The 27,552-nt window shown below is 43.7% G+C and overlaps 1 protein-coding gene across 3 annotated transcripts in view; it reads left to right on the forward strand.

Moving 5' to 3' along the window:
• The window catches only part of Tmem63 (transmembrane protein 63), a 187,041-nt gene that overhangs the window by 112,263 nt on the left and 47,226 nt on the right, over positions 1–27,552 (forward strand). For all 3 annotated transcript variants that reach the window (XM_068383170.1, XM_068383171.1, XM_068383172.1), the window contains 5 exons: positions 2,119–2,245; positions 3,198–3,457; positions 10,794–10,947; positions 17,851–18,044; positions 20,120–20,308. In XM_068383170.1, the coding sequence (XP_068239271.1) occupies positions 2,119–2,245; positions 3,198–3,457; positions 10,794–10,947; positions 17,851–18,044; positions 20,120–20,308 (924 nt within the window). The remainder of the gene's footprint in view (positions 1–2,118; positions 2,246–3,197; positions 3,458–10,793; positions 10,948–17,850; positions 18,045–20,119; positions 20,309–27,552) is intronic.

The raw sequence follows: 27,552 nt of genomic DNA on the forward strand, positions 1-27,552 counted from the left end.
AGAGCTGCTTACCATAGCTAAAGAGTCTCTTCTACCCTTACCAAGAGGAAAGTACACTGAACAAATTGCAGTACAGTAATTAACCCCTTGGGTGAAGAAGTGTTAAGTATCTCATTGTTGTCAGATGTATGAGGAAAGACGAGAATATGTAAAGAATAGGCCAGACTATTCTGTGTAAGTGTAGGCAAAGAAAAAATAAGCCGTGACTAGAAAGAGGGATCCAATGCATTACTGTCTGGCCAGTCAAAGGATCCAATACCTCTCTAGTGGTAGTATCTCAACGGGCGGCTGGTGCCCTGGCCAACCTACTACCTTAACAAAAGGAAAGTAGCCACTGAATAATTACAGTGCAGTAGTTAACCCTTTGGGTGAGGATGAATTGTTTGGTAATCTCATTGTTTTCAGGTGTAGCCTATGAGGACAGAGGAGAAACGGTAATGAATAGCTCACACTATTTGGTATATGTGTAGGCAAGGGGAAAGTGAACCATAACCAGAGAAAAGGTTCCCATGTAGTACTGCCAGGCCAGTCAAAGGACCCCCTAACTCTAGTGGTAGTATCTCAATGGTGGGTGTCTAGTGCCCTGGTTAACCAACATATTTAAATATGTAAAAAAAAATGTATATAATTTCAATATTAAAAAAAAAAAAAACAGGTAATAAACTGTGAAGGTAAGTAAATACACAGTATTTGTTGAAATGTATTGGTAAGATTAAGATGTATAATCGTGAATGCTGTGTACTATAATAGAGTACCTATATAGTGTTCCATTTATGAGCTGCCAGTTATGTATCAAAATGCAACAATGTAATTAGATAAAAGGAATTTGGATAACGCATGGACAAATACAGCAGACGGTAAAACCAGCAAAACTTCATAATTGTTCAGTTATGACAAGGTATAAGAAAAGAAAAAAACTGTAAACTGAAATTACCAATAACCGATGGGATAAATGAGATCCATGTTGAGGAAATAAAAAAAAATAATTATGCTAATAATGATAAACAACATTCACCAAGTTACTTGAAATAAAAAAAAAAACCTACAGTATGTTTTTTAATATGATATTCCAAGTGGGTTTCTGTGGGCAGTAGACTATTTCACTGGCCACTACCTGCAGGATGTAACCCATAGGTCCATGGATACTTTCTCCTTGGGACCTGTCCTAGCTGCACATCAGGTGGTCTAAGTGCCTTGGCTCCTCTTACAGGACCATTTCATTCTGATCAAGGGCAGGGGTTATAATTTAGTCTGGGATAAATTAAAAAAGTGACTGGCCCGTTCTTTTCCTTTCAATCTTCCCCTCTCTTGGGATTACAGCATCCAGAACCTCACCAGCTGGACTCAATCTGGTTTACAGATAAGATCACTCAGCTTGTAGCTATTCTGTTTTCATATATGGAAGAGTCTATCCCACACTCCTTGTGAAGGGAAGTGTGATATATCTGAAAAACTCATAAAAGGTCTCCAGTGAACTTTATCTCCATGTAATGATTTTGCTAGGTGTACAACACTGAGGTATTTGGCTCAGAATCAAGCCTTAAAGCCAGGGTCACAGACCTGCTGCTATAGCAAAGCTAGTGATGCATGGTGTCCCTGGAACCTTAACCGCTTTAACATCTTAATAGGCTTTGTTTTTAAGTTCTTGGGATAATTGTTCCAGCCAGTTGGAACAGGGACTTCCTGCCTAAGGATAAGTCTCCTAGGTAAAGGACAATGGTTTGTTTTTTGTGTATGAACAAATGACAAATTTTTAAAGAAATTTATATTTTCCCTAACTATTTAAACCCGAGTCCTTTACTCATACTTTCCCGGCAACACTAACCCTCTAAAGAAAGTCCCAGCGGAAATCTAAGCGAGTGGTTAGTGTGCCAGTGGGGGTTGCTGGTAGTCGCCTCGCCTCTACCTATAGGTAACTACCCTGTTGGTCGTTAACACCTCATTATAAGTTTTTAATTGCTGTTATCGTTCTCCTAGATAAAGAACTATGGTTTGTATAGTTGAGTAAAATACAAATTGCTTTAAATTTTTTTTTGATATTAATGATGTGAGTAATTGTAAATTGAAAGTGATAAAAGTATTTCAGGATTCTATTTGCTTTTCTCTTTTTTTTCATAGGGAAGTAGCACAAAATGCAAGACTTTATTGTGAAGCATACATGAAGGAAACAAATAAAAGGCTGGAGATGAGGCCATACAAATGTGGTGTGATATGTGGATGCTGTGATATTTTTGGATGTCCCAAAGTAAGATTATAGTATCTAATTTTATATCTTTTGTTAGTATTTTATTTGATCAGTTTGACAGGTACCCCCGCCATTTTTGCATGAGAAACAATTTTTTCGTTAGTTTTCTTGTTTTGTTGTGTTCTGATGTTATAACCTTCCACAAATGTACACTCTTTACTTTGCCGTTTCTTTTCCTGTACTCCGTTGCTTTCTTTATTGGAGATTTTGGGGTTGTTCTATACTGCTGTTCTAACTAAGGTTACAGAATGTTTAATAGTGATGATGATGATAATACTGTACGTAATCCCAAAACAATTATGAATTTCTTGACACAAAGCAGACACTGTGTGATAAGCTCACTTCATAGCCTTCCTAACATGAAGATGTAATATATATATCAGATACAACAACAAAATCTCGATTACATTGATCTGAAAACCTTGAAGGTTGCTTAAACATCTGTGCAACACTTAGAGATAAAGATTTGATATTAAAGACAGTGATCTTGGTTTTGTTAGTATTTATGGGATTATGATTAAATGATGTAATAAAGTTGAAATATTATTTATCGAAATTCAATATAGATTTAAACAAGTTTTACTTTAGGAGAAAATTTTATGATTCATGCACTAAACATGCTTAACATTAGCTATTATCTGCATTTGCTGTAGTTTCATTATTTGTTATAACATAAAATATCATTATTAGGTTTAAGATTACATTATATTTTATCTGTAAAAGACATTGTGTAAAATTACTGTATCTGAAGTTGATGCTTATACATAAAAAATTTCTACAGTGGTCTGCTGTTTAGTTTTACTTTTCCAATATCAATAGCTTTTTTATAATGATGGTCTAGTATCGCTTGGTAATTAATTTTTTTTTTACACTACTTTAATTTCTCTAAATTTGATTCATAATATTTTGAACAACTTCTCTTTACCAAGTATAATTCTTTCTTTGTTTGAAGGTTGATGCCATTGAATATTATTTAGAAGAAGAAAATCGCCTATCTCAGGAGGTGGAGAATCTTAAAGTTAGAGCTCTTCAGAGACCTACGGGTGTTGCCTTTGTAACCTTTGACTCCATAGCAAATGCGACGAAAGTTTTGCGTGATCATCAGACAAAATGTGATTGCCTGAAAAACACACCAGCCTCCTCTGTATCAGGGGAACTGAAGCCCCATAATTGGATTGTTCGAGTGGCTCCAGCACCAGAGGATATTTATTGGTTAGTGTATATAGCATCCATAAGTACTGTATATTTTCTGTATGTTTAAAACTGAATGGGTTTTTGTTACAGAAGGTATGACTGTACTACAAGCTTTTACTGGGAGACCTTAACAATTGCATAGACTGAGCATTAGAAACAGCTCATACAGTACATATCAAAGCTCTTTTTCCACAAGTATACCAAATAAATAAAATTGTTAAAAGGTAAAAATAAAGTACAGTAAATATATTCACTAACATTTAAAAATATACTATAAAGCAGCGAATCAAAGCACTCTACACTTAGTCTTGCTGGAGAGCAGTACTCAAAATAGGAAAGGAAAGGGGGTAGTGAAAACAAAACCTCCAATTAAAATGCTAACTAGCAAATGATTTGTTTACTAATGAGCCAAAACACTAAACTCTCACTAAAACTGGTATCAAAGGGTAAGAAAGGTTTGAAATAAGTGGTGATTATATATTATCGAATATAGGAAATATTGAAAATTATTGTAAATATATGCTGAAATAGTGATCCTTCTGCTAAGTAAATATACAGGGGAAACAATAAACAGAAATACTGACAGTTCTGCAGGGCCATAAAAGGGAGGATAGTGATTTAGATATTAACGAAGGTTCCAGGTGGTGCATTCAATGGGAATTATCTGCCTTTTGCCTGTCATGCAATTCAGTGGTGAATCTAAAAATGTTTAGGGACACAAAGGAGAGGCATATATATGATGGGATTGTGATGAAGCAAAGATACCGTATATCTAATTTATGTTATACTGCTCTGAAAATTTGAAATCAATATTGCTTATAGTTGTTATTATGTATTTTTCAATATTAATCTTACCCGGTGATCATGTAGCTGCAGCTCTGCTGCCCGACAGAAAAAACCTACGGGCGGGATACGCCAGCGATCACTATACAGGTGGGGGAGTACAACAACAGCGCCATCTGTCGAGTAGGTACTCCAGTACTTCTTGTCAACAAAGAACCAATTTTCTCTCTGTCGTGCCACCGGCAAGACCTACTTGATACGCTGTTGTTTCTGGAGTTGATTTTCACGCTATTTGGTGATGTATTCTCTCTAGATATTAGCTTTCGCTGTACAGGAGTTATTATCAATACCTTATCAAGCTTTATTAATTAGATTTTGGATTATTTGTTGACGACTTGGATAGATTTTGGATTTCCCCCTTTGACTAATTCAAGATGTCTGACCCTACTCAAGTCCCCAAGTACAGGCAGTGTAGCGCTAGGGACTGTTCTAGGCGTCTTCCGAAGGCCTCTATAGATCCTTACACCGTTTGTTCCAATTGTAGGGGTAAAGCCTGTCAATTGGAAGATCGATGTGAGGAATGCGCTGGGCTTTCGGAATTCGATTTTCAAGAATTCCTTAAGAATGCACGTAGGCTAGAGAAGGATAGGATCAGGAGGAGTTCGTCTCGCTCTTTTGATTTTTCCTCTCCCCATGCCCCACAACCTATTCCTTCCCCTGTAGTGGTTACACCCAACCCTTCTACTAGCTCTCAGCAACCCTCGATGGCGGACATGATGCGTGCCATTCAGGCTCTTGGTGACAGAGTGGAGTCATTAGCGAATGACCGCAATCAACTCTTGGCCGACGTCAAAGAGTTGAAGGAGAAAAGTGCAGTGGGAAGTGTAGTGAGTGCAAGTGCTGTGAAAAGTGTCAGTGTTACGCGTGAGGGTGCATCTGTTCGTGCCAGTCGTCCTCCCAGTCCGGGACCTCTTGCAAGCTCCCAAGCCCAGGGGAGAAGCAATGTCGAAGGACCAAAGGGTTCGACAGGCCTTGATCAGCGTACAGATGTACCCTCAGTGGTTGCGGATGTATCTTGCAGAGATCGTCCCACCCACAAACAGACGAGTGACCCCATTCATTCCTCGTCTGCGGAAGAAGTTTCTCGTCAGAAACGCTGGACCAAGGTCTCACGACCTCTCAAGCGCAAGGTCCCTTCCGAGCGAGTCCAACGGCCCAGGTGTAGCCACTGGGTCAGTTCGGACTCGCCGCAGTCTTCCGAAGACTGCACACCTCCCAAGAGAGGTAGAGTGGTTCCGCAGCAGGCAATCACTCCGTCTGTTGCCGCACCAACCGCTGTAGACCCTAAGTGGTCTATGCAGACTCAGCTAGCTTCCTTCATGCAGGAGCATCGTGCTGAGAAGGTTGACGCTGCACCCGTTAACCTACAACCTGCCACGGTAGTGCGCTCAGCAGACACTGCGGCTGCCTGCTCCCACACTCCGGCTGTGAGAGCTCCACCACCGATGCGCAGTCTACCCTGCCAGACGCATGTTGACGTTAGCCGACGTGCGGCACCCTCCGTTGACATGCGTGAGCTACCTCATCAGCAGTGGGAAGGTGCTGTCAAGCTGCCGTGTTTTGACGCAATGCGGCAGTCTCCGCAACCCACGGCAGTCCCCACCACGCACCACCACTCCGCTTTTGTTGTTGCCAGCTCTCAGACTGACCAGCAGCGGCATGATGTTGGATCCAGTGCAGCTACGCATGCACCCGTGCTGCCGGATTCAGCCGTTCAGCTTTCTTCTCCTCCTTTGCCGCTTCCTCCTCAGCATTCGGATGAAGGAATCTCTGATGACGACGAAGCTGCGCATTTGGATGATCAACACTCCGACATAGAGGAACCCAAGACTACGCCTCCCTCCTTAGACTTTAGGAAAGTCCTTGCCCTGTTTAAGGAGTTGTATCCAGACCAGTTTGTGTCTGCAGCCCCTCGCTCACCTCCCTCTGAGTTCGCTTTAGGCATGCAGTCAGCAGCTCCTGCCTTTACGAAGCTCGTACTCGCGCACTCATCCAAGAGAGCTTTAAGGGTACTGGGAGAGTGGTTGCAGGCCAAGAAGCAGCTTGGGAAGACTTCCTTCATCTTTCCACCGACCAAGCTTGCTTCCAAATCTAGCGTCTAGTATGCCACGGGAGAAGATCTCGGCTTGGGAGTTCCTGCCTCTGCCCAGGGCGACTTCTCAAGTCTGGTAGACTCTCCCCGCAGACTGGCTATGAGACGCTCCAAGATTTGCTGGACCTTTTCGGACATGGACCATCTTTTAAAGGGAGTTTTCCGGGCGTTTGAGATCTTCAACTTTCTGGACTGGTGTTTGGGAGCGTTGAGCAGAAAGACCTCCCCTTTGGATAAGGACTCTGCCATGCTCATCATGTCATGCATGGACAAAGCCATTCGGGATGGGTCTGGCGAGCTTGCGGCTTCTTTCGTGTCGGGAGTTCTTAAGAAGCGAGATCACCTTTGCTCCTTCTTGTCGGCGGGGATCACACCATGTCAGAAGTCAGAGCTGATGTTTGCTCCGCTATCCAAGTGTCTCTTTCCTGAAGAGCTGATCAAGGGGATTGCCGCCTCGTTGATCCAGAAAGATACTCATGACCTGGTGGCGTCATCCGCACGTAAAGTCACAGCTTTACCTTCCGTGCCTAGACCTAGGATGGACACACCAGCGTCTAGGTTCATTCCGCCCTTTCGTGGCAGAACCTCCAGCAGAGGAGGTACCCGTGCCGATAGTCAACGTGGCAAAAAGAAGAAGGGTTTCAAGTCCTCAAAAGGCAGAGTCTGACTGCCATCTTCTCCAGACAGCAGTGGGAGCCAGGCTCAAGAACTACTGGCAGGCCTGGGAGAACAGGGGTGCAGACGCACAGTCTGTGAAGTTGCTCAGAGAGGGGTACAGGATTCCATTCTTGCGCAAGCCCCCTCTAGCAACAACTCCCATCGACCTCTCTCCCAGGTACAGAGAGGAGGACAAGAGGCTAGCTTTACAGCAAGAGGTGTCTCTCTTGCTACAAAAGGGAGCGGTAGTCATAGTCCGGGACCATCAATCCCCGGGCTTCTACAACCGTCTCTTCTTAGTGGCGAAGAAGACAGGAGGGTGGAGACCGGTGCTAGACGTCAGTGCTCTAAATGTCTTTGTCACCAAGCAGACGTTTACCATGGAGACGACGAAGTCGGTGCTAGCATCGGTCAGGAAGGAAGACTGGATGGTCTCGTTAGACCTAAAGGACGCGTACTTTCACGTCCCCATCCACCCAGATTCCCAACCTTTCCTAAGGTTCGTCTTTGGGAAGGTGGTTTACCAGTTCCAAGCCCTGTGCTTTGGCCTAAGCACGGCACCTCTAGTGTTTACCAAACTGATGAGGAATATTGCCCAATTCCTGCATTTAGCAGACATCAGAGCCTCCCTCTATTTGGACGACTGGCTTTTAAGAGCTGCGTCAAGTCGTCGCTGTCTGGAGAATCTCAAATGGACTATGGATCTGACCAAGGAATTGGGTCTCCTGGTCAATATAGAAAAGTCCCAACTCGTTCCATCCCAAACTATAGTCTATCTAGGTATGGAGATTCAGAGTCAAGCTTTTCGGGCTTTTCCGTCGGCCCCCAGAATCAGTCAAGCCCAAGAATGCATCCAGAGCATGCTGAAAAGGAACCGATGTTCAGTCAGACAGTGGATGAGTCTAATAGGGACGCTTTCATCGCTGGACCAGTTCATCGCGTTAGGGAGACTCCACCTCCGACCCCTTCAGTATCAGCTAGCTGCTCACTGGAGAAAGGACATGACGCTAGAAGCGGTCTCAGTTCCTATATCCGAAGAGATGAAGTCTGCACTGACTTGGTGGAAGAACAGCATTCTTCTCAAGGAAGGTCTACCACTGGCTGTTCAGACCCCCGACCACCTTCTCTTCTCGGACGCATCGGACACGGGCTGGGGTGCGACACTGGACGGTCGGGAATGCTCGGGCACGTGGAATCCGGATCAAAGAGCACTACACATCAACTGCAAGGAGCTACTGGCAGTTCATCTGGCCTTGAGAAGCTTCAAGTCCCTCCTTCTAGGCAAGGTGGTGGAGGTGAACTCCGACAACACTACAGCCTTGGCGTACATCTCCAAGCAAGGAGGGACTCATTCGAGGACGTTGTTCGAGATCGCAAGGGACCTCCTCACCTGGTCAAGAGATCGAAAGATATCGCTTGTAACGAGGTTCATTCAAGGCGACATGAATGTCATGGCAGACCGCCTCAGCCGGAAGGGTCAGATCATCCCTACAGAATGGACCCTTCACAAGAATGTTTGCTACAGACTATGGGCCCTGTGGGGTCAGCCCACCATAGATCTGTTCGCTACCTCGATGACCAAGAGGCTCCCAAATTATTGCTCACCGATTCCGGACCCAGCAGCAGTTCACGTAGATGCCTTTCTTCTGGATTGGTCCCATCTAGACCTTTATGCGTTCCCCCCGTTCAAGATTGTCAACAAGGTACTGCAGAAGTTCGCCTCTCACGAAGGGACAAGGTTGACGTTGGTTGCTCCCCTCTGGCCCGCGAGAGAATGGTTCACCGAGGTACTGCAATGGCTAGTAGACGTTCCCAGGACTCTTCCTCTAAGAGTGGACCTTCTGCGTCAGCCGCACGTAAAGAAGGTACACCCAAGCCTCCACGCTCTTCGTCTGACTGCCTTCAGACTATCGAAAGACTCTCAAGAGCTAGAGGCTTTTCGAAGGAGGCAGCCAGAGCGATTGCCAGAGCAAGGAGGGCATCCACTCTCAAGGTCTACCAGTCAAAATGGGAAGTCTTCCGAAGCTGGTGCAAGGCGAATTCAGTATCCTCAACCAGTACCTCTGTAACGCAGATAGCCGACTTCCTTTTACACCTTAGGAAGGTAAGATCCCTATCAGCTCCTACGATCAAAGGTTACAGAAGCATGTTGGCAGCAGTCTTCCGCCACAGAGGCTTAGATCTTTCCAACAATAAAGATCTACAGGACCTCCTTAAGTCTTTTGAGACCTCAAAGGAGCGTCGGTTAGCCACACCAGGTTGGAACTTAGACGTGGTTTTAAGGTTCCTGATGTCAGCAAGGTTCGAACCGCTTCAATCAGCCTCTTTTAAAGATCTCACTTTGAAGACTCTTTTCCTCGTTTGCTTAGCAACAGCTAAAAGAGTCAGTGAGATACACGCCTTCAGCAGGAACATAGGATTTACATCTGAAACGGCTACATGTTCCTTACAGCTTGGTTTTTTAGCTAAAAATGAACTACCTTCTCGTCCTTGGCCCAAATCGTTCGAGATTCCAAGTCTGTCCAGTTTAGTTGGAAACGAACAAGAGAGAGTACTATGCCCAGTAAGAGCTCTTAAGTACTATTTAAGACGTACGAAGCCATTACGAGGACAATCAGAAGCTTTATGGTGTTTTATTAAGAAACCTGCTTTACCGATGTCGAAGAACGCAGTTTCTTATTACATCAGACTTTTGATTAGAGAAGCCCATTCTCATCTGAATGAGGAAGACCATGCTTTGCTGAAGGTAAGGACACATGAAGTTAGAGCTGTCGCTACTTCAGTGGCCTTCAAACAGAACCGATCTCTGCAGAGTGTAATGGATGCAACCTATTGGAGAAGCAAGTCAGTGTTCGCATCATTTTACCTTAAAGATGTCCAGTCTCTTTACGAGAACTGCTACACCCTGGGACCATTCGTAGCAGCGAGTGCAGTAGTAGGTGAGGGCTCAACCACTACATTCCCATAATCCCATAACCTTTTTTAATCTTTCTCTTGAAATGCTTTTTATTGTTGTTTTTGGGTTGTACGGAAGGCTAAGAAGCCTTTCGCATCCTGGTTGATTTGGCGGGTGGTCAAATTCTTTCTTGAGAAGCGCCTAGATTAGAGGTTGTGATGAGGTCCTTTAGTATGGGTTGCAGCCCTTCATACTTCAGGACCTAGGAGTCGCTCAGCATCCTAAGAGGATCGCGAGGCTCAGTAAGGAAGACGTACTTAAAAAGGCAGAGTAATGGTTCAAGTCGACTTCCTTACCAGGTACTTATTAATTTTATGTCTGTTATTTTGAATAACTGCTAAAATGAAATACGGGATACTTAGCTTCTAATGTTAACATGTATGCTGGTCTCCACCCACCCCCCTGGGTGTGAATCAGCTACATGATCACCGGGTAAGATTAATATTGAAAAATGTTATTTTCCTTAGTAAAATAAATTTTTGAATATACTTACCCGGTGATCATGAATTAAAGGACCCTCCCTTCCTCCCCATAGAGACCCAGTGGACCGAGGAGAAAATTGGTTCTTTGTTGACAAGAAGTACTGGAGTACCTACTCGACAGATGGCGCTGTTGTTGTACACCCCCACCTGTATAGTGATCGCTGGCGTATCCCGCCCGTAGGTTTTTTCTGTCGGGCAGCAGAGCTGCAGCTACATGATCACCGGGTAAGTATATTCAAAAATTTATTTTACTAAGGAAAATAACATTTTAGATTAGAAAATCTTTTAGCACATCTATTAATGAGTTTAACTCCATTCAATCAGGGCTAATTTGTCTGTAACAACTCGTCATTGGTGGTTGAAGGCAGTCAGCATAAACTTTGTGCTGTTTGTAGTCCTATTCTTTCTCACAACACCTGCTGTGCTTATCAACACACTGGATTTTGTACATCTTTTTGCTGGGAAACTTCATGGAGTGGTAAGTGTGTTTTAATCTTTTAATTATATGAAAAATTATGTAATCAGCTTGAACATTTGTTTGTATTACATAGTAAAGTCTATTAAACTTGAGTTGTTAACTAAATTTTATTATTTTAACATCCATTGCAATGTATTAGTAACAAGACTGAACTTGCTGCTCATTATTATAGATGTGTTAATTTTGTTATAAGGAATGTCATCATAATCGTCACATTACTAACCAATTTTTTTAATTAGGAATGTCATTGTAATAGTCACATCACTAACCTCTCTTGAAAGTTGACAGATACTAAACCCTATTTTTTCAATATTAATCTTACCCAGTGATCATGTAGCTGCAGCTCTGCTGCCCGACAGAAAAAACCTACGGGCGGGATACGCCAGCGATCGCTATATAGGTGGGGGTGTACAACAACAGCGCCATCTGTCGAGTAGGTACTCCAGTACTTCTTGTCAACAAAGAACCAATTTTCTCTCTGTCGTGCCACCGGCAAGACCTACTTGATACGCTGTTGTTTCTGGAGTTGATTTTCACGCTATTTGGTGATGTATTCTCTCTAGATATTAGCTTTCGCTGTACAGGAGTTATTATCAATACCTTATCAAGCTTTATTGATTAGATTTTGGATTATTTGTTGACGACTTGGATAGATTTTGGATTTTCCCCTTTGACTAATTCAAGATGTCTGACCCTACTCAAGTCCCCAAGTACAGGCAGTGTAGCGCTAGGGACTGTTCTAGGCGTCTTCCGAAGGCCTCTATAGATCCTCACACCGTTTGTTCCAATTGTAGGGGTAAAGCCTGTCAATTGGAAGATCGATGTGAGGAATGCGCTGGGCTTTCGGAATTCGATTTTCAAGAATTCCTTAAGAATGCACGTAGGCTAGAGAAGGATAGGATCAGGAGGAGTTCGTCTCGCTCTTTTGATTTTTCCTCTCCCCATGCCCCACAATCTATTCCTTCCCCTGTAGTGGTTACACCCGACCCTTCTACTAGCTCTCAGCAACCCTCGATGGCGGACATGATGCGTGCCATTCAGGCTCTTGGTGACAGAGTGGAGTCATTAGCGAATGACCGCAATCAACTCTTGGCCGACGTCAAAGAGTTGAAGGAGAAAAGTGCAGTGGGAAGTGTAGTGAGTGCAAGTGCTGTGAAAAGTGTCAGTGTTACGCATGAGGGTGCATCTGTTCGTGCCAGTCGTCCTCCCAGTCCGGGACCTCTTGCAAGCTCCCAAGCCCAGGGGAGAAGCAATGTCGAAGGACCAAAGGGTTCGACAGGCCTTGATCAGCGTACAGATGTACCCTCAGTGGTTGCGGACGTATCTTGCAGAGATCGTCCCACCCACAAACAGACGAGTGAGCCCATTCATTCCTCGTCTGCGGAAGAAGTTTCTCGTCAGAAACGCTGGACCAAGGTCTCACGACCTCTCAAGCGCAAGGTCCCTTCCGAGCGAGTCCAACGGCCCAGGTGTAGCCACTGGGTCAGTTCGGACTCGCCGCAGTCTTCCAAAGACTGCACAACTCCCAAGAGAGGTAGAGTGGTTCCGCAGCAGGCAATCACTCCGTCTGTTGCCGCACCAACCGCTGTAGACCCTAAGTGGTCTTTGCTGCAGTCTATGCAGACTCAGCTAGCTTCCTTCATGCAGGAGTATCGTGCTGAGAAGGTTGACGCTGCACCCGTTAACCTACAACCTGCCACGGTTGTGCGCTCAGCAGACACTGCGGCTGCCTGCTCCCACACTCCGGCTGTGAGAGCTCCACCACCGATGCGCAGTCTACCCTGCCAGACGCATGTTGACGTTAGCCGACGTGCGGCACCCTCCGTTGACATGCGTGAGCTACCGCATCAGCAGTGGGAAGGTGCTGTCAAGCTGCCGTGTTTTGACGCAATGCGGCAGTCTCCGCAACCCACAGCAGTCCCCACCACGCACCACCGCTCCGCTTTTGTTGTTGCCAGCTCTCAGACTGACCAGCAGCGGCATGATGTTGGATCCAGTGCAGCTACGCATGCACCCGTGCTGCCGGATTCAGCCGTTCAGCTTTCTTCTCCTCCTTTGCCGCTTCCTCCTCAGCATTCGGATGAAGGAATCTCTGATGACGACGAAGCTGCGCATTTGGACGATCAACACTCCGACATAGAGGAACCCAAGACTACGCCTCCCTCCTTAGACTTTAGGAAAGTCCTTGCCCTGTTTAAGGAGTTGTATCCGGACCAGTTTGTGTCTGCAGCCCCACGCTCACCTCCCTCTGAGTTCGCTTTAGGCATGCAGTCAGCAGCTCCTGCCTTTACGAAGCTCGTACTCGCGCGCTCATCCAAGAGAGCTTTAAGGGTACTGGGAGAGTGGTTGCAGGCCAAGAAGCAACTTGGGAAGACATCCTTCATCTTTCCACCGACCAAGCTTGCTTCCAAATCTAGCGTCTGGTATGCCACGGGAGAAGATCTCGGCTTGGGAGTTCCTGCCTCTGCCCAGGGCGACTTCTCAAGTCTGGTAGACTCTCCCCGCAGACTGGCTATGAGACGCTCCAAGATTTGCTGGACCTTTTCGGACATGGACCATCTTTTGAAGGGAGTTTTCCGGGCGTTTGAGATCTTCAACTTTCTGGACTGGTGTTTGGGAGCGTTGAGCAGAAAGATCTCCCCTTCGGGATTATTTTGAGAATATTTGAATTCCATTCTAACAAAATGAAAATATGACAGAAGTCAGAAGTCAGAGCTGATGTTTGCTCCGCTATCCAAGTGTCTCTTTCCTGAAGAGCTGATCAAGGGGATTGCCGCCTCGTTGATCCAGAAAGATACCCATGACCTGGTGGCGTCATCCGCACGTAAAGTCACAGCTTTACCTTCCGTGCCTAGACCTAGGATGGACACACCAGCGTCTAGGTTCATTCCGCCCTTTCGTGGCAGAACCTCCAGCAGAGGAGGTACCCGTGCCGATAGTCAACGTGGCAAAAAGAAGAAGGGTTCCAAGTCCTCAAAAGGCAGAGTCTGACTGCCATCTTCTCCAGACAGCAGTGGGAGCCAGGCTCAAGAACTACTGGCAGGCCTGGGAGAACAGGGGTGCAGACGCACAGTCTGTGAAGTTGCTCAGAGAGGGGTACAGGATTCCATTCTTGCGCAAGCCCCCTCTAGCAACAACTCCCATCGACCTCTCTCCCAGGTACAGAGAGGAGGACAAGAGGCTAGCTTTACAGCAAGAGGTGTCTCTCTTGCTACAAAAGGGAGCGGTAGTCATAGTCCGGGACCATCAATCCCCGGGCTTCTACAACCGTCTCTTCTTAGTAGCGAAGAAGACAGGAGGGTGGAGACCGGTGCTAGACGTCAGTGCTCTAAATGTCTTTGTCACCAAGCAGACGTTCACCATGGAGACGACGAAGTCGGTACTAGCATCGGTCAGGAAGGAAGACTGGATGGTCTCGTTAGACCTAAAGGACGTGTACTTTCACGTCCCCATCCACCCAGATTCCCAACCTTTCCTAAGGTTCGTATTTGGGAAGGTGGTTTACCAGTTCCAAGCCCTGTGCTTTGGCCTAAGCACGGCACCTCTAGTGTTTACCAAACTGATGAGGAATATTGCCAAATTCCTGCATTTAGCAGACATCAGAGCCTCCCTCTATTTGGACGACTGGCTTTTAAGAGCTGCGTCAAGTCGTCGCTGTCTGGAGAATCTCAAATGGACTATGGATCTGACCAAGGAATTGGGTCTCCTGGTCAATATAGAAAAGTCCCAACTCGTTCCATCCCAAACTATAGTCTATCTAGGTATGGAGATTCAGAGTCAAGCTTTTCGGGCTTTTCCGTCGGCCCCCAGAATCAGTCAAGCCCAAGAATGCATCCAGAGCATGCTGAAAAGGAACCGATGTTCAGTCAGACAGTGGATGAGTCTAATAGGGACGCTTTCATCGCTGGACCAGTTCATCGCGTTAGGGAGACTCCACCTCCGACCCCTTCAGTATCAGCTAGCTGCTCACTGGAGGAAGGACATGACTCTAGAAGCGGTCTCAGTTCCAATATCCGAAGAGATGAAGTCTGCACTGACTTGGTGGAAGAACAGCATTCTTCTCAAGGAAGGTCTACCACTGGCTGTTCAGACCCCCGACCACCTTCTCTTCTCGGACGCATCGGACACGGGCTGGGGTGCGACACTGGACGGTCGGGAATGCTCGGGCACGTGGAATCCGGATCAAAGAGCACTACACATCAACTGCAAGGAGCTACTGGCAGTTCATCTGGCCTTGAAAAGCTTCAAGTCCCTCCTTCTAGGCAAGGTGGTGGAGGTGAACTCCGACAACACTACAGCCTTGGCGTACATCTCCAAGCAAGGAGGGACTCATTCGAGGACGTTGTTCGAGATCGCAAGGGACCTCCTCACCTGGTCAAGAGATCGAAAGATATCGCTTGTAACGAGGTTCATTCAAGGCGACATGAATGTCATGGCAGACCGCCTCAGCCGGAAGGGTCAGATCATCCCTACAGAATGGACCCTTCACAAGAATGTTTGCAACAGACTATGGGCCCTGTGGGGTCAGCCCACCATAGATCTGTTCGCTACCTCGATGACCAAGAGGCTCCCAAATTATTGCTCACCGATTCCGGACCCAGCAGCAGTTCACGTAGATGCCTTTCTTCTGGATTGGTCCCATCTAGACCTTTATGCGTTCCCCCCGTTCAAGATTGTCAACAAGGTACTGCAGAAGTTCGCCTCTCACGAAGGGACAAGGTTGACGTTGGTTGCTCCCCTCTGGCCCGCGAGAGAATGGTTCACCGAGGTACTGCAATGGCTAGTAGACGTTCCCAGGACTCTTCCTCTAAGAGTGGACCTTCTGCGTCAGCCGCACGTAAAGAAGGTACACCCAAGCCTCCACGCTCTTCGTCTGACTGCCTTCAGACTATCGAAAGACTCTCAAGAGCTAGAGGCTTTTCGAAGGAGGCAGCCAGAGCGATTGCCAGAGCAAGGAGGACATCCACTCTCAAGGTCTACCAGTCAAAATGGGAAGTCTTCCGAAGCTGGTGCAAGGCGAATTCAGTATCCTCAACCAGTACCTCTGTAACGCAGATAGCCGACTTCCTTTTACACCTAAGGAAGGTAAGATCCCTATCAGCTCCTACGATCAAAGGTTACAGAAGCATGTTGGCAGCAGTCTTCCGCCACAGGGGCTTAGATCTTTCCAACAACAAAGATCTACAGGACCTCCTTAAGTCTTTTGAGACCTCAAAGGAGCGTCGGTTAGCCACACCAGGTTGGAACTTAGACGTGGTTTTAAGGTTCCTGATGTCAGCAAGGTTCGAACCGCTTCAATCAGCCTCTTTTAAAGATCTCACTTTGAAGACTCTTTTCCTCGTTTGCTTAGCAACAGCTAAAAGAGTCAGTGAGATACACGCCTTCAGCAGGAACATAGGATTTACATCTGAAACGGCTACATATTCCTTACAGCTTGGTTTTTTAGCTAAAAACTAACTCCCTTCTCGTCCTTGGCCCAAATCGTTCGAGATTCCAAGTCTGTCCAGTTTGGTTGGAAACGAACAAGAGAGAGTACTATGCCCAGTAAGAGCTCTTAAGTACTATTTAAGACGTACGAAGCCATTACGAGGACAATCAGAAGCTTTATGGTGTTCTATTAAGAAACCTGCTTTACCGATGTCGAAGAACGCAGTTTCTTATTACATCAGACTTTTGATTAGAGAAGCCCATTCTCATCTGAATGAGGAAGACCATGCTTTGCTGAAGGTAAGGACACATGAAGTTAGAGCTGTTGCTACTTCAGTGGCCTTCAAACAGAACCGATCTCTGCAGAGTGTAATGGATGCAACCTATTGGAGAAGCAAGTCAGTGTTCGCATCATTTTACCTTAAAGATGTCCAGTCTCTTTACGAGAACTGCTACACCCTGGGACCATTCGTAGCAGCGAGTGCAGTAGTAGGTGAGGGCTCAACCACTACATTCCCATAATCCTATAACCTTTTTTAATCTTTCTCTTGAAATGCTTTTTATTGTTGTTTTTGGGTTGTACGGAAGGCTAAGAAGCCTTTCGCATCCTGGTTGATTTGGCGGGTGGTCAAATTCTTTCTTGAGAAGCGCCTAGATTAGAGGTTGTGATGAGGTCCTTTAGTATGGGTTGCAGCCCTTCATACTTCAGCACCTAGGAGTCGCTCAGCATCCTAAGAGGATCGCGAGGCTCAGTAAGGAAGACGTACTTAAAAAGGCAGAGTAATGGTTCAAGTCGACTTCCTTACCAGGTACTTATTAATTTTATGTCTGTTATTTTGAATAACTGCTAAAATGAAATACGGGATACTTAGCTTCTAATGTTAACATGTATGCTGGTCTCCACCAACCCCCTGGGTGTGAATCAGCTACATGATCACCGGGTAAGATTAATATTGAAAAATGTTATTTTCCTTAGTAAAATAAATTTTTGAATATACTTACCCGGTGATCATGAATTAAAGGACCCTCCCTTCCTCCCCATAGAGACCCAGTGGACCGAGGAGAAAATTGGTTCTTTTTTGACAAGAAGTACTGGAGTACCTACTCGACAGATGGCGCTGTTGTTGTACACCCCCACCTATATAGCGATCGCTGGCGTATCCCGCCCGTAGGGTTTTTCTGTCGGGCAGCAGAGCTGCAGCTACATGATCACCGGGTAAGTATATTCAAAAACTTATTTTACTAAGGAAAATAACATATTAAGCGAATGAAGGTAGCTTGTGAAGCCAAATGTTTCATCAGCTATTTAAGAATCTTAGGATATTATTTCATTATTCATAGTAAACTAGGGTAATTGTACATACAGTATTAGTCGTGGTTAAAAGGTATGATCATGCACAAGAATAGCATTGCATTCAATGTGGCTGGAGTCCATATTTTCTTTGTGTTGAAATTAATAAATTTTAAATCCAACAGAGTCCAGTTTTGTCTGAGTTTTTACCAACTCTTCTCCTGTGGACCACTGCTGCTCTTATGCCTGTGATTGTATCATATTCAGACCAGTTCATGACACACTGGACTCGTTCTGCAGAAAACCACTCCATCATGCGGAAAACTTTCATCTTTTTACTATTTATGGTTATTATCCTGCCATCCTTAGGGCTCACAAGGTGAGTTTAATGTCATATTTTCATTTTGTTAGAATGGAATTCAAATATTCTCAAAATAATCTTGACTAACTACCTTGTTTATGATTCAATGGTCATTACAGTGCTGCTGAAAACATATTCCTATTTTAAAGGAGCCCAGTTGTATAGCTAAGAAAAATACGAATTACTTTAAAAAAAAAAAAAATTTCTCCTGTGATGGACACCGTTACACATTTGAATAGGGTTTTCAAAGATCTGTCGCATGCATTAAAAACATAATTATTGTTTTTTCATGGTGCTGAAATGTTTTAAATATCAATGTTTACAGTATAGTATGGGGTTTATGACATTTTGTCTCGTTTTTTGAAAGAATTTCAACTTCTAAAATTCTGCATATCTCAAGTTAATTAAAATATTGATGAAATAATGTTATAATCCTCATTTATTTATGTAATGCATTTATAATACGTACTATCGCATATGTCAACAGATAAATTGACTACTAGAATTTTCATGCTTAATTTATATTTATTTTTATAATCTTCATATATATAAGTTTAGCACTCCCATCTAAGTACATATCCTTCAATTATCATTTATTATTTCTGAACATACAAAATGATGCCTCACACATATAAGTACAGTATTTATCTTAGGCTATACAAATGGAGAAATGAAATATAGCTTAGGTCATACAGATTGAAAAAAGTACATCTCTTTTACCATAATTAGATCAATTTTTATTATTAGAATTCTATTATACTAATTTTGTAAAGATTGAATGCAGTAGAAAAATTAACTTTTCAAAAACTCATAGGATGTACTGTACTATAGGTTAGCAGTAACATATTTTGAGTAAATGTGTATTTGTCATTCATCATTCGTGCTGATGATTGAATATAAATAGTATAAATATCATCATCTGATGAGAAAAAATGCCTCCACCATTCTCAAAGAACTCACAATAAACAGAAAACCTACTTCCAAATCAATAGCAAGTTTAAATAGAATAATGTAGTACTTTAAAGTACTATACACATTTAGGAAATATTTTAAGGTTTTAGTGGTCAGTCTATCCTTATGAAATGTTTTAATTCTTTCATTCTACTATGCTTTAAATAATTTTTCTCCAGTTTGGTCTTCAGCTGCTGACTCTCCTCTTAATTTGTTGGACAAAAACTTGAAGTCTATTAAATTCTTTACTCCTGATCTGGATATTGATTTCTTGCACTGCCATTCAGTTTGCTCTTTGTGCATGTTGCATAATATTTATCAAATTTCTGACTATACTTTGCATTCATATCCTCCTAGATTGCACCATCCTGTATGTATTACCGGTACTAGGTATGCAGTTAATTCTAACAGTCTTGCCTTCTCAATCATAAAGTTAAAACTTGTTATAAATGCTTTTCCAGTAAACAGGTTAACATATGCCTCATTTCATACTTTATAACTCGTTTATTGTAATGTTACTAATTTCAAGATATTTTAATTTTTTTTCTTTTAACTGTATACTGCTCATATGTAGTTTATTCAGTGTTTCTCTCTTTCCTTTCAGCACTGGACTACTTTCCCTTTAGGAGCCCTAGGGCTTTTATCATCGGGCTTTTTCAGCTAGGGTTTTATCTTGACTGCTAGTAATAATGATAATAATATTAATAATGCTATTCCAGTATGAGTAACAAATTAGGCAGCATAACAGAACAAAAACTTTCAGGTATAGATACTAGTAATTTATAAGGTTTTTTCTTTATTTTTATCTGAACCACAGAGGAAACTTGAAATTATCATACAAGTTCCTATATTGATTTGGATTATGATTCCCCTTGCCATGTACCCAAAAATTTACTTGCTGCATGTCTGTAAGCCTTAATTTTTTAATATTTTTTTTTTTTTTGTACTGTAATACTGTACAGTATTGATATTTGAATTGTTTCAAAATGTTTAGAATTTTGAGAAAGATGCTCTTTGCTAAATTGTTAAATCACAACTTCCTTTATATAAATATTACATATATTGTATCTGAGAATTTCTTGAGGAATAAACAGGATATTAACAATGATACTGACAAGTTCTTGTTTTTTTTTTTATTCCAGTGCTAAAGGTTTCATGGAATGGGTGGTGAAGCCACAGAATGGAACGTTCCGTTGGGAATGCATCTTTCTTCCTGACAATGGTGCATTCTTTGTGAATTACATCATTACTTCTGCACTTATAGGCACAACGCTGGAATTAATTCGTTTTCCTGAACTGTTTATGTACATAGTGAGGATGGGGCTTTCCAGGTAAAATCATATATTAAAGATATGATCATCAGTTTTGTATTTTTAAGTCATCTAATTCATCATTTAATTTTCAAGTTCCTTGTTTGGTTTTAATGTAATTTTGACATTTAGATTTTTCTTCAAGCATACAGGTTTAATATTTCATAAGAAATATAGAATTTTTAACTTTTCATTTTGAATAGTATATGATTTGAAAATATAAACTACTGTTATTCAGAATTAGAATGGCTAATGTTATCAGATTGGTTTCAGAATACTTTGCCAGGCTATACCCCTTTACAAGGATCTATATATAACCATTCAAGAACATTGTATAAAAATGTCCTGTGTTGTTTTAATGTTTGCAAGACAGTCTTGTTGGGTAAACTGGCTATGCTGTGGGTCTGTGAATGTTCATATTCTAGATAAATTTGTAAAAAAAAAGAATTCAATTGCTTATCATTCTTTGTGTGTACAGTTTATCTTGTCTTTGTCCCATAACTGTTGTGGTTGTGCTGTGGGTAATAATAGTGATGGTTTGTGTATTGTCCCCAGTGAAAATTTACATTAAGATATTACATGTTGTTGTTGTTAATTCATAGATGTCCTTTTTTGGTAAACAGTTTTATCCATGACAACATGGGTGTATAAGCTAGATTATCACAGACTTGATGATGATAGTGTGAAAAGAAATGTTAATTTTTTTTTCAAAAACTTGTATCCTAATATCGGGTGACTTCAGAAATTTTTAGTAGATAATTTCACCTTATCAGTATTACATAAAACCACAGTCCCTGTAGAGAAGTAGTGCCATTGCTGATGGCATTACTTAAAAGAACTTTGCAACATCTTTAGTGTCCCTATCTGTGTTCCCTTTTCAGATTTTAACTATACCTCCATTCTTGCTTCCTTTCATCCATCTTGCTATGCAACCTATTAACTTTTACTTAACACTTCAACTGAGAGAAATCCCCTCTAGTTGCATGAGTGCTGAATGGCCTCCCAGACCATAGCGCCAGCCCTTATGGCCCAAATTCATAAATTTAATCCAATCTCATACAATCACTATGCAACCGTTTAAGCTCTTTTCCTTACTTCATTAATGACCTCATCCTAATTTTGTATGGTTGGGAACTGGCTCTATAAAGTTCAGAGGCTTAAATCAGTCTTTCATTTATGAAAGCAAAACAGTATATGTATTATAACTTTGGCATTATTTAACTCCTATTTTTATTAGCTTAGATCCCTTAATTAGCAAGAAACATTATATTCTCATGAAATATGAATGAAAGATTGGTTCTTGCAATTACAGTTTACTTAGTTAAGCATATAATGTTACTAATAAAAAAGCCACCAAAAATATAATTTTCAATATTAAACTTAGCCGGTGATTATATAAGCTGCAACTCTGTTGCTCGACAGAAAACTCTACGTTAAAAATCCGCCAGCGATCGCAATGCAGGTAGGGGGTGTACTTCAACAGCGCCATCTGTCGTGCAGGTACTCAGTACTCAATGTAAACACAGAACTCAATTTTCTCTCTGTCGGGCTACCGGCAAGACCTACTAATTCGCTGTTACTAACTGGATTTGTTTTCACAACTATTTGGTGAAGTACACTATTCTAGTTTTGAGCTTTCGCTATGCAGGTGTTTTATCTTCATCTCAAAACTTGAACTCATTTTGGATAGATTTAATTATGGTGACAAAGAGAGTATGGACTCTCTTTCACTTTTAAATGGCCGACCCTTCCCTTAGACGGAAGTGTGTTTAGGTTTTTAGTAATTTTGCTTATCACGTTATAGATCTATATATTTTATATCTCTCCACCTTTATTAGGCCTCTTCGATTAACTTTCCATTTATTATAAACTTATAAAAATAAATTTTTATGTTTTGTTTATATGCGACCTTTCCTGATAGTAGGCGGTCCTAACTTGGAACCGAAGTTAATCAACGTTGAGCCCGTTATATCGTATTTAGCCTTTAAGAATTTAAAACTTTTTAAATTTAATGTTTTATGAAAGAATTTCTTTGATAGTCTTCGTACTGTTTTCAAAGATGAACTAACGTTTAGTTTTTTAGACTACGCAGTTGTTGACGTTCAGGACGTTCAACATGCGCTCTATCGTTACGATAGAGAGAGAGTGTATCACGGTTTCACTTTGCAGTAAGAGTAAATCGATTCTGACGTTTTGTTCATTCTTTCTTAGCTTAAATGTTTTAAATTCTAAATTAAAGGAACTTTTTATTTGGAAAACCTTTCAGTTTTTTCCTTTAGTCAAATAACATGTTTTTTTGACGATATATAATTGGGCTCTTCTCTTAGGTGCGATATCAAGAGAGAAAGAGAGAGAGAGATAGAGACGGAGGGAGAGAGAGGAGAGAAAACGTTCCGTTCAAGCGGGTAACGTTGTTCTCGTGTTACTCTCGTCCCTAGTCTCTGTACGGGGAGGAAGGTAAAACGTTTCTAGGGTTTTATTCTTGTCCCCAGGCTATGTGCGGTGAGAGATTGTAAACGTAGTTTATTTGAACTAGTGTTTAGTCTCTTTCCCAGCCACTGAATTTTTTATCTTTATATATGTTTTCTGTTTTTTGCTAGTATTAATGAGCTGCATTATACGACTGATTTCGCAATTACTACCTTTTAATGAAGGGTAGAATTGCGTGTTTCAGGTAGTAATCAGTAAAAGTTTCGATTTCAGTGAAATAAGTGCAAAACAGAAAATCGATAAAGTGATATGCGCAAAGTGTTAGTGTTGCGTCCGAGGGTTCGTCTGTTCGTGCCTGTCGTTCACCTTGTCCGGGACCTCTTGCAAGCTCCCAAGCACAGGGGAGAAGTAATGTCGAACGACTTATGGGTTCGAGAGGCCTTGATCAACGAACAGACGTTTTTCCCTCCGTGGTTTCGGGCGTATCTACCCAAGATCGCCCCACCCACACAAAGACGAGAGAGCCCATTTATTTCTCGTCTGCGGAAGAGGTTTCTCGTAAGAAACCATGGACTAAGGTCTCGCGGCTTATTAAGCGCAAGTCGGTCCCTTCCGCGCAAGTCCAACGTCCCAGTTGTAGCCACTGGGTCAGTTCGGACTCGCTGCAGTCTTCCGACGACTGCTCACCTCCTAAGAGAGGCAAAGCGGTACCGCATCAGGCAGTCACACCGTCTGTTGCCGCACCTGCTCTTGTAGACCCTAAGTGGTCTTTGCTGCAGACCATGCAGTCTCAGTTAACGTCATTGATGCAGGACTTTCGTGCGGAGAAGGTTGACACCAACCTCTAGCCTACAACCAACCACGGTTGTGCGTCCTGTGGACGCTGAGGCGACCTTCTGCCGCACTCCAGCTGAGAGAGTCCCGCCACCCATGCGTTCCAGTGTACCCTGCCAGCCGCATGTTGACGTTCAGCGACGCACGGAACCTTCCGTTGACGTTCGCGAGGTACAACAACATTCTAAGTTGTTTTGTTTTGACGCGGTGCGTCAACCTCCGCATTGTAGAGTTGTTTTGACTGCTCAGTCTAGACAGTCAAAGCAGTCTCGAGTGGACACTGTACGTCCTCACGCACCTGTTGTGGTTGACAGTTCAGTTGTTGACAGTTCACAGACTGTCAAGCAGTTACATGACGTTGCCTTCTGGTCTGCTACTAATGCTCCAGTGAGAGACTCACTGAGGTAACCTAGCTTTTTTCGGACAAGGTTCCTGTAGATGAGGAAGTTGCTGTTCTCCCTCCTACTGATATTCCCTTGAGGACTCGTCAGATGGAGAGGAGCCTTAAGCTGCTTAGCCTCCTATGGACTTTAATTAAATCATGATGATTTTTTTTTTTTTTTTTAAGGATCTTCGTCCGGATCTTGTAACTGCTGCTCCTTGTTCGCCTAAACGTCAGAGCTTACACTAGGCCTAATTACTTTGAAGCCGTTGTTTTTAAGCTAGTGCTCTCTCGCTCTCCTAGAGAGCGTTACGTTGGCTAGGCGACTGGTTTTTGCACCAGGAGGAGTTTTTAGGGATACAGCCTTTGATTTCCCTTCTTTTAAACTGGCTTATAGAGCGAGAGTCTGATATGACACGAGAGAAGTTCTCGGCTTGGGAGTTCATGCCTCTGCCCAGATAGACTTCTCAATTCTGGTAGACTCGCCCTGGCGCCTAGCCAGGAGACGCTCCAAGTTGTTTACAGGTCAACTTCTCAGCTTTTGTCAAGCCTTTGAAGTTTTGCTGTACTATTATGTCACACATAACAAGGCTTTCAGGGATGGTAAACGGTTCCGCCTCAGTCGCTAACCCCGTCTGTTGCCACACCTGCTCCCGTAGACCCTAAATGGGCTTTGCTGCAAGCCATGCAGTCCAAGCTTGCGTCCTTGATAGAGGACTTAAATGCGGAGAAGAACCTTCTGGCCAACAACCTTCCAACCGGTCGGTTGTGCGCCTTGTTGACGCTGAGGTAACCTACTCGCGTCTGCCAGTTGAGGTGGTTCCTCCTTCTGGCCAACAACCTTCCAACCGGTCGGTTGTGTGCCCTGTTGACGCTGAGGTAACCTACTCGCGTCTGCCAGTTGAGGTGGTTCCTCCTCCTGGCCAACAACCTTCCAACCGGTCGGTTGTGCGCCCTGTTGACGCTGAGGTAACCTACTCGCGTCTGCCAGTTGAGGTGGTTCCTCCACCGATGTGACCCAGTGTGGGATGCCAGTCGCACGTTGACGTTAAGCGACGCTCGGAGGTGGTTGTTGACGTTCAGGACGTTCAACAACCAGCAGAGGTGACTTGTTGTGACGCAGTGCGTCAACCTCAGCAACCCGGTAGGGTGTTGACTGCACAACCCAGACGGTCTAGACAGTTTCGGGTTGACGCTGTACTTCCTCGCGCACCCATGGTTGTTGACAGTTCACAGACTGTGCAGCAGTTCCATGATATTGCGTCCGGCTCCGTCACGCATCCACCAGTGCGACCGGATTCAGCGAGTCAGACGTTGCCCACTCCGTTGCCGTTTCCTCATCAGTTTCGGATGAGGAACCCTCTGATGAGGACGTTGCTGAACAAGACGATCAGCCCCCAGCCCTGCTATCCATCCAGAAGATGCTGAAGAAGGAACGCTGCTCAGTCAGGCTGTGGATGAGTCTGGTAGGGACACTGTCATCCGTGGAACAATTTGTGTCACTAGGAAGACTACACCTCCGTCCTCTTCTATACCATCTAGCTTTTCACTGGAAAAAGGACAAGACGCTAGAAGCGGTCTCGATCCCGGTTTCCGGAAAGATAAAATCTTGTTTGACTTGGTGAAAGGACTATATCAACCTTACAGAGGGTCTTCCCCTGACTGTTCAGACTCCCAACCACGTTCTCTTCTCGGACGCATCGGACGTAGGCTGGGGTGCGACATTAGACGGTCGGGAATGCTCAGGATTATGGAACTCGAGTCAAAGGACAATGCATTTCAACTACAAGGAGCTACTGGCAGTACGTCTGACCTGGAATAGCTTCAGGTCTCTCCTTCAAGGCAAAGTGGTGGAGGTGAACTCGGACAACACCACGGCTTTGGCGTACATCTCCAAGCAAGGAGGGACCTACTCTCTGACGTTGTACGAGATCGCAAGGGACCTCCTCACCTGGTCAAAAGGTCTAGACATATCACTAGTAACGAGGTTCATCCAAGGCAACTTGAATGTCATGGCAGATTGTCTCAGTCGGAAGGGACAAATAATTCCAACAGAATGGACCCTCCACAAGGATGTATGCAAGAGACTTTGGGCCACCTGGGGCCAGCCAACCATAGATCTCTTCGCAACCTCGATGACCCCCAATATTTTGCTCACCAATCCCGGACCCAGCAGCAGTTCATATAGATGCCTTTCTACTAGATTGGTCACATCTAGATCTATATGCATTCCCTCCGTTCAAGATTGTCAACAAGGTACTGCAGAAGTTCGCCTCTCACGAAGGGACAAGGTTGACGCTAGTTGCTTCCCTCTGGCCCGCGAGAGAATGGTTCACCGAGGTACTTCGATGGCTAGTAGACGTTCCCAGAACACTTCCCCTAAGGGTGGACCTTCTACGTCAGCCACGCGTAAAGAAGGTACACCAAGGCCTCCACGCTCTTTGTCTGACTGCCTTCAGACTATCGAAAGACTCTCGAGAGCTAGAGGCTTTTTCGAAGGAGGCAGCCAGAGCGATTGCTAGAGCAAGGAGAACATCCACCCTTAGAGTCTACCAATCGAAGTGGGAAATCTTCCGAAACTGGTGCAAGTCAGTATCCGTATCCTCGACCAGTACCTCTGTAACTCAAATAGCTGACTTCCTCTTATATCTGAGGAAAGAACGATCTCTTTCAGCTCCCACTATCAAGGGTTACAGAAGCATGTTGGCATCAGTCTTCCGTCACAGAGGCTTAGATCTTTCCAACAATAAAGATCTACAGGACCTCCTTAAGTCTTTTGAGACCACGAAGGAGCGTCGTTTGGTTACACCTGGTTGGAATTTAGACGTGGTACTAAGATTCCTTATGTCAGACAGGTTCGAACCGCTACAATCAGCCTCCCTGAAAGATCTCACCTTAAAGACACTTTTCCTGGTATGCTTAGCCACAGCTAAAAGAGTCAGTGAGATTCATGCCTTCAGCAAGAACATCGGATTCTCATCCGAAACGGCTACATGTTCTACAACTTGGTTTTCTAGCCAAAAACGAGCTGCCTTCTCGGCCTTGGCCAATATCGTTCGATATTCCAAACTTATCGTATGGTTGGAAATGAACTAGAAAGAGTCTTATGCCCTGTAAGAGCTCTTAAGTTCTATTTAAAACGAACTAAACCTTTACGAGGCCCGTCTGAAGCTTTATGGTGTTCAGTTAAGAAACCATCTTTGCCTATGTCAAAGAATGCTTTATCCTATTTTATCAGACTGTTAATACGAGAAGCTCATTCCCATCTGAATGAGGAAGACCAAGCTTTGCTGAAGGTAAGGACACACGAAGTTAGAGCTGTCGCAACTTCCGTGGCCTTTAAACAAAATAGATAGATCTCTGCAAAGTATAATCGACGCAACCTATTGGAAAAGCAAGTCAGTGTTCGCGTCTTTTTATCTTAAGAATGTCCAGTCTCTTTACGAGAACTGCTACACTCTGGGACCATTCGTAGCAACGAGTGCAGTAGTGGGTGAGGGCTCAACCACTACAATTCCCTAATTCCATAACCTTTTTAATCTTTCTCTTGAAATGTTTTATTATTGTTTTTGGGTTGTCCGGAAGGCTAAGAAGCCTTTCGCATCCTACTTGATTTGGC

The sequence above is a fragment of the Palaemon carinicauda genome, chromosome 11 (assembly GCF_036898095.1).
Source record: "Palaemon carinicauda isolate YSFRI2023 chromosome 11, ASM3689809v2, whole genome shotgun sequence".
In the NCBI taxonomy this organism is placed as follows: domain Eukaryota; kingdom Metazoa; phylum Arthropoda; class Malacostraca; order Decapoda; family Palaemonidae; genus Palaemon; species Palaemon carinicauda.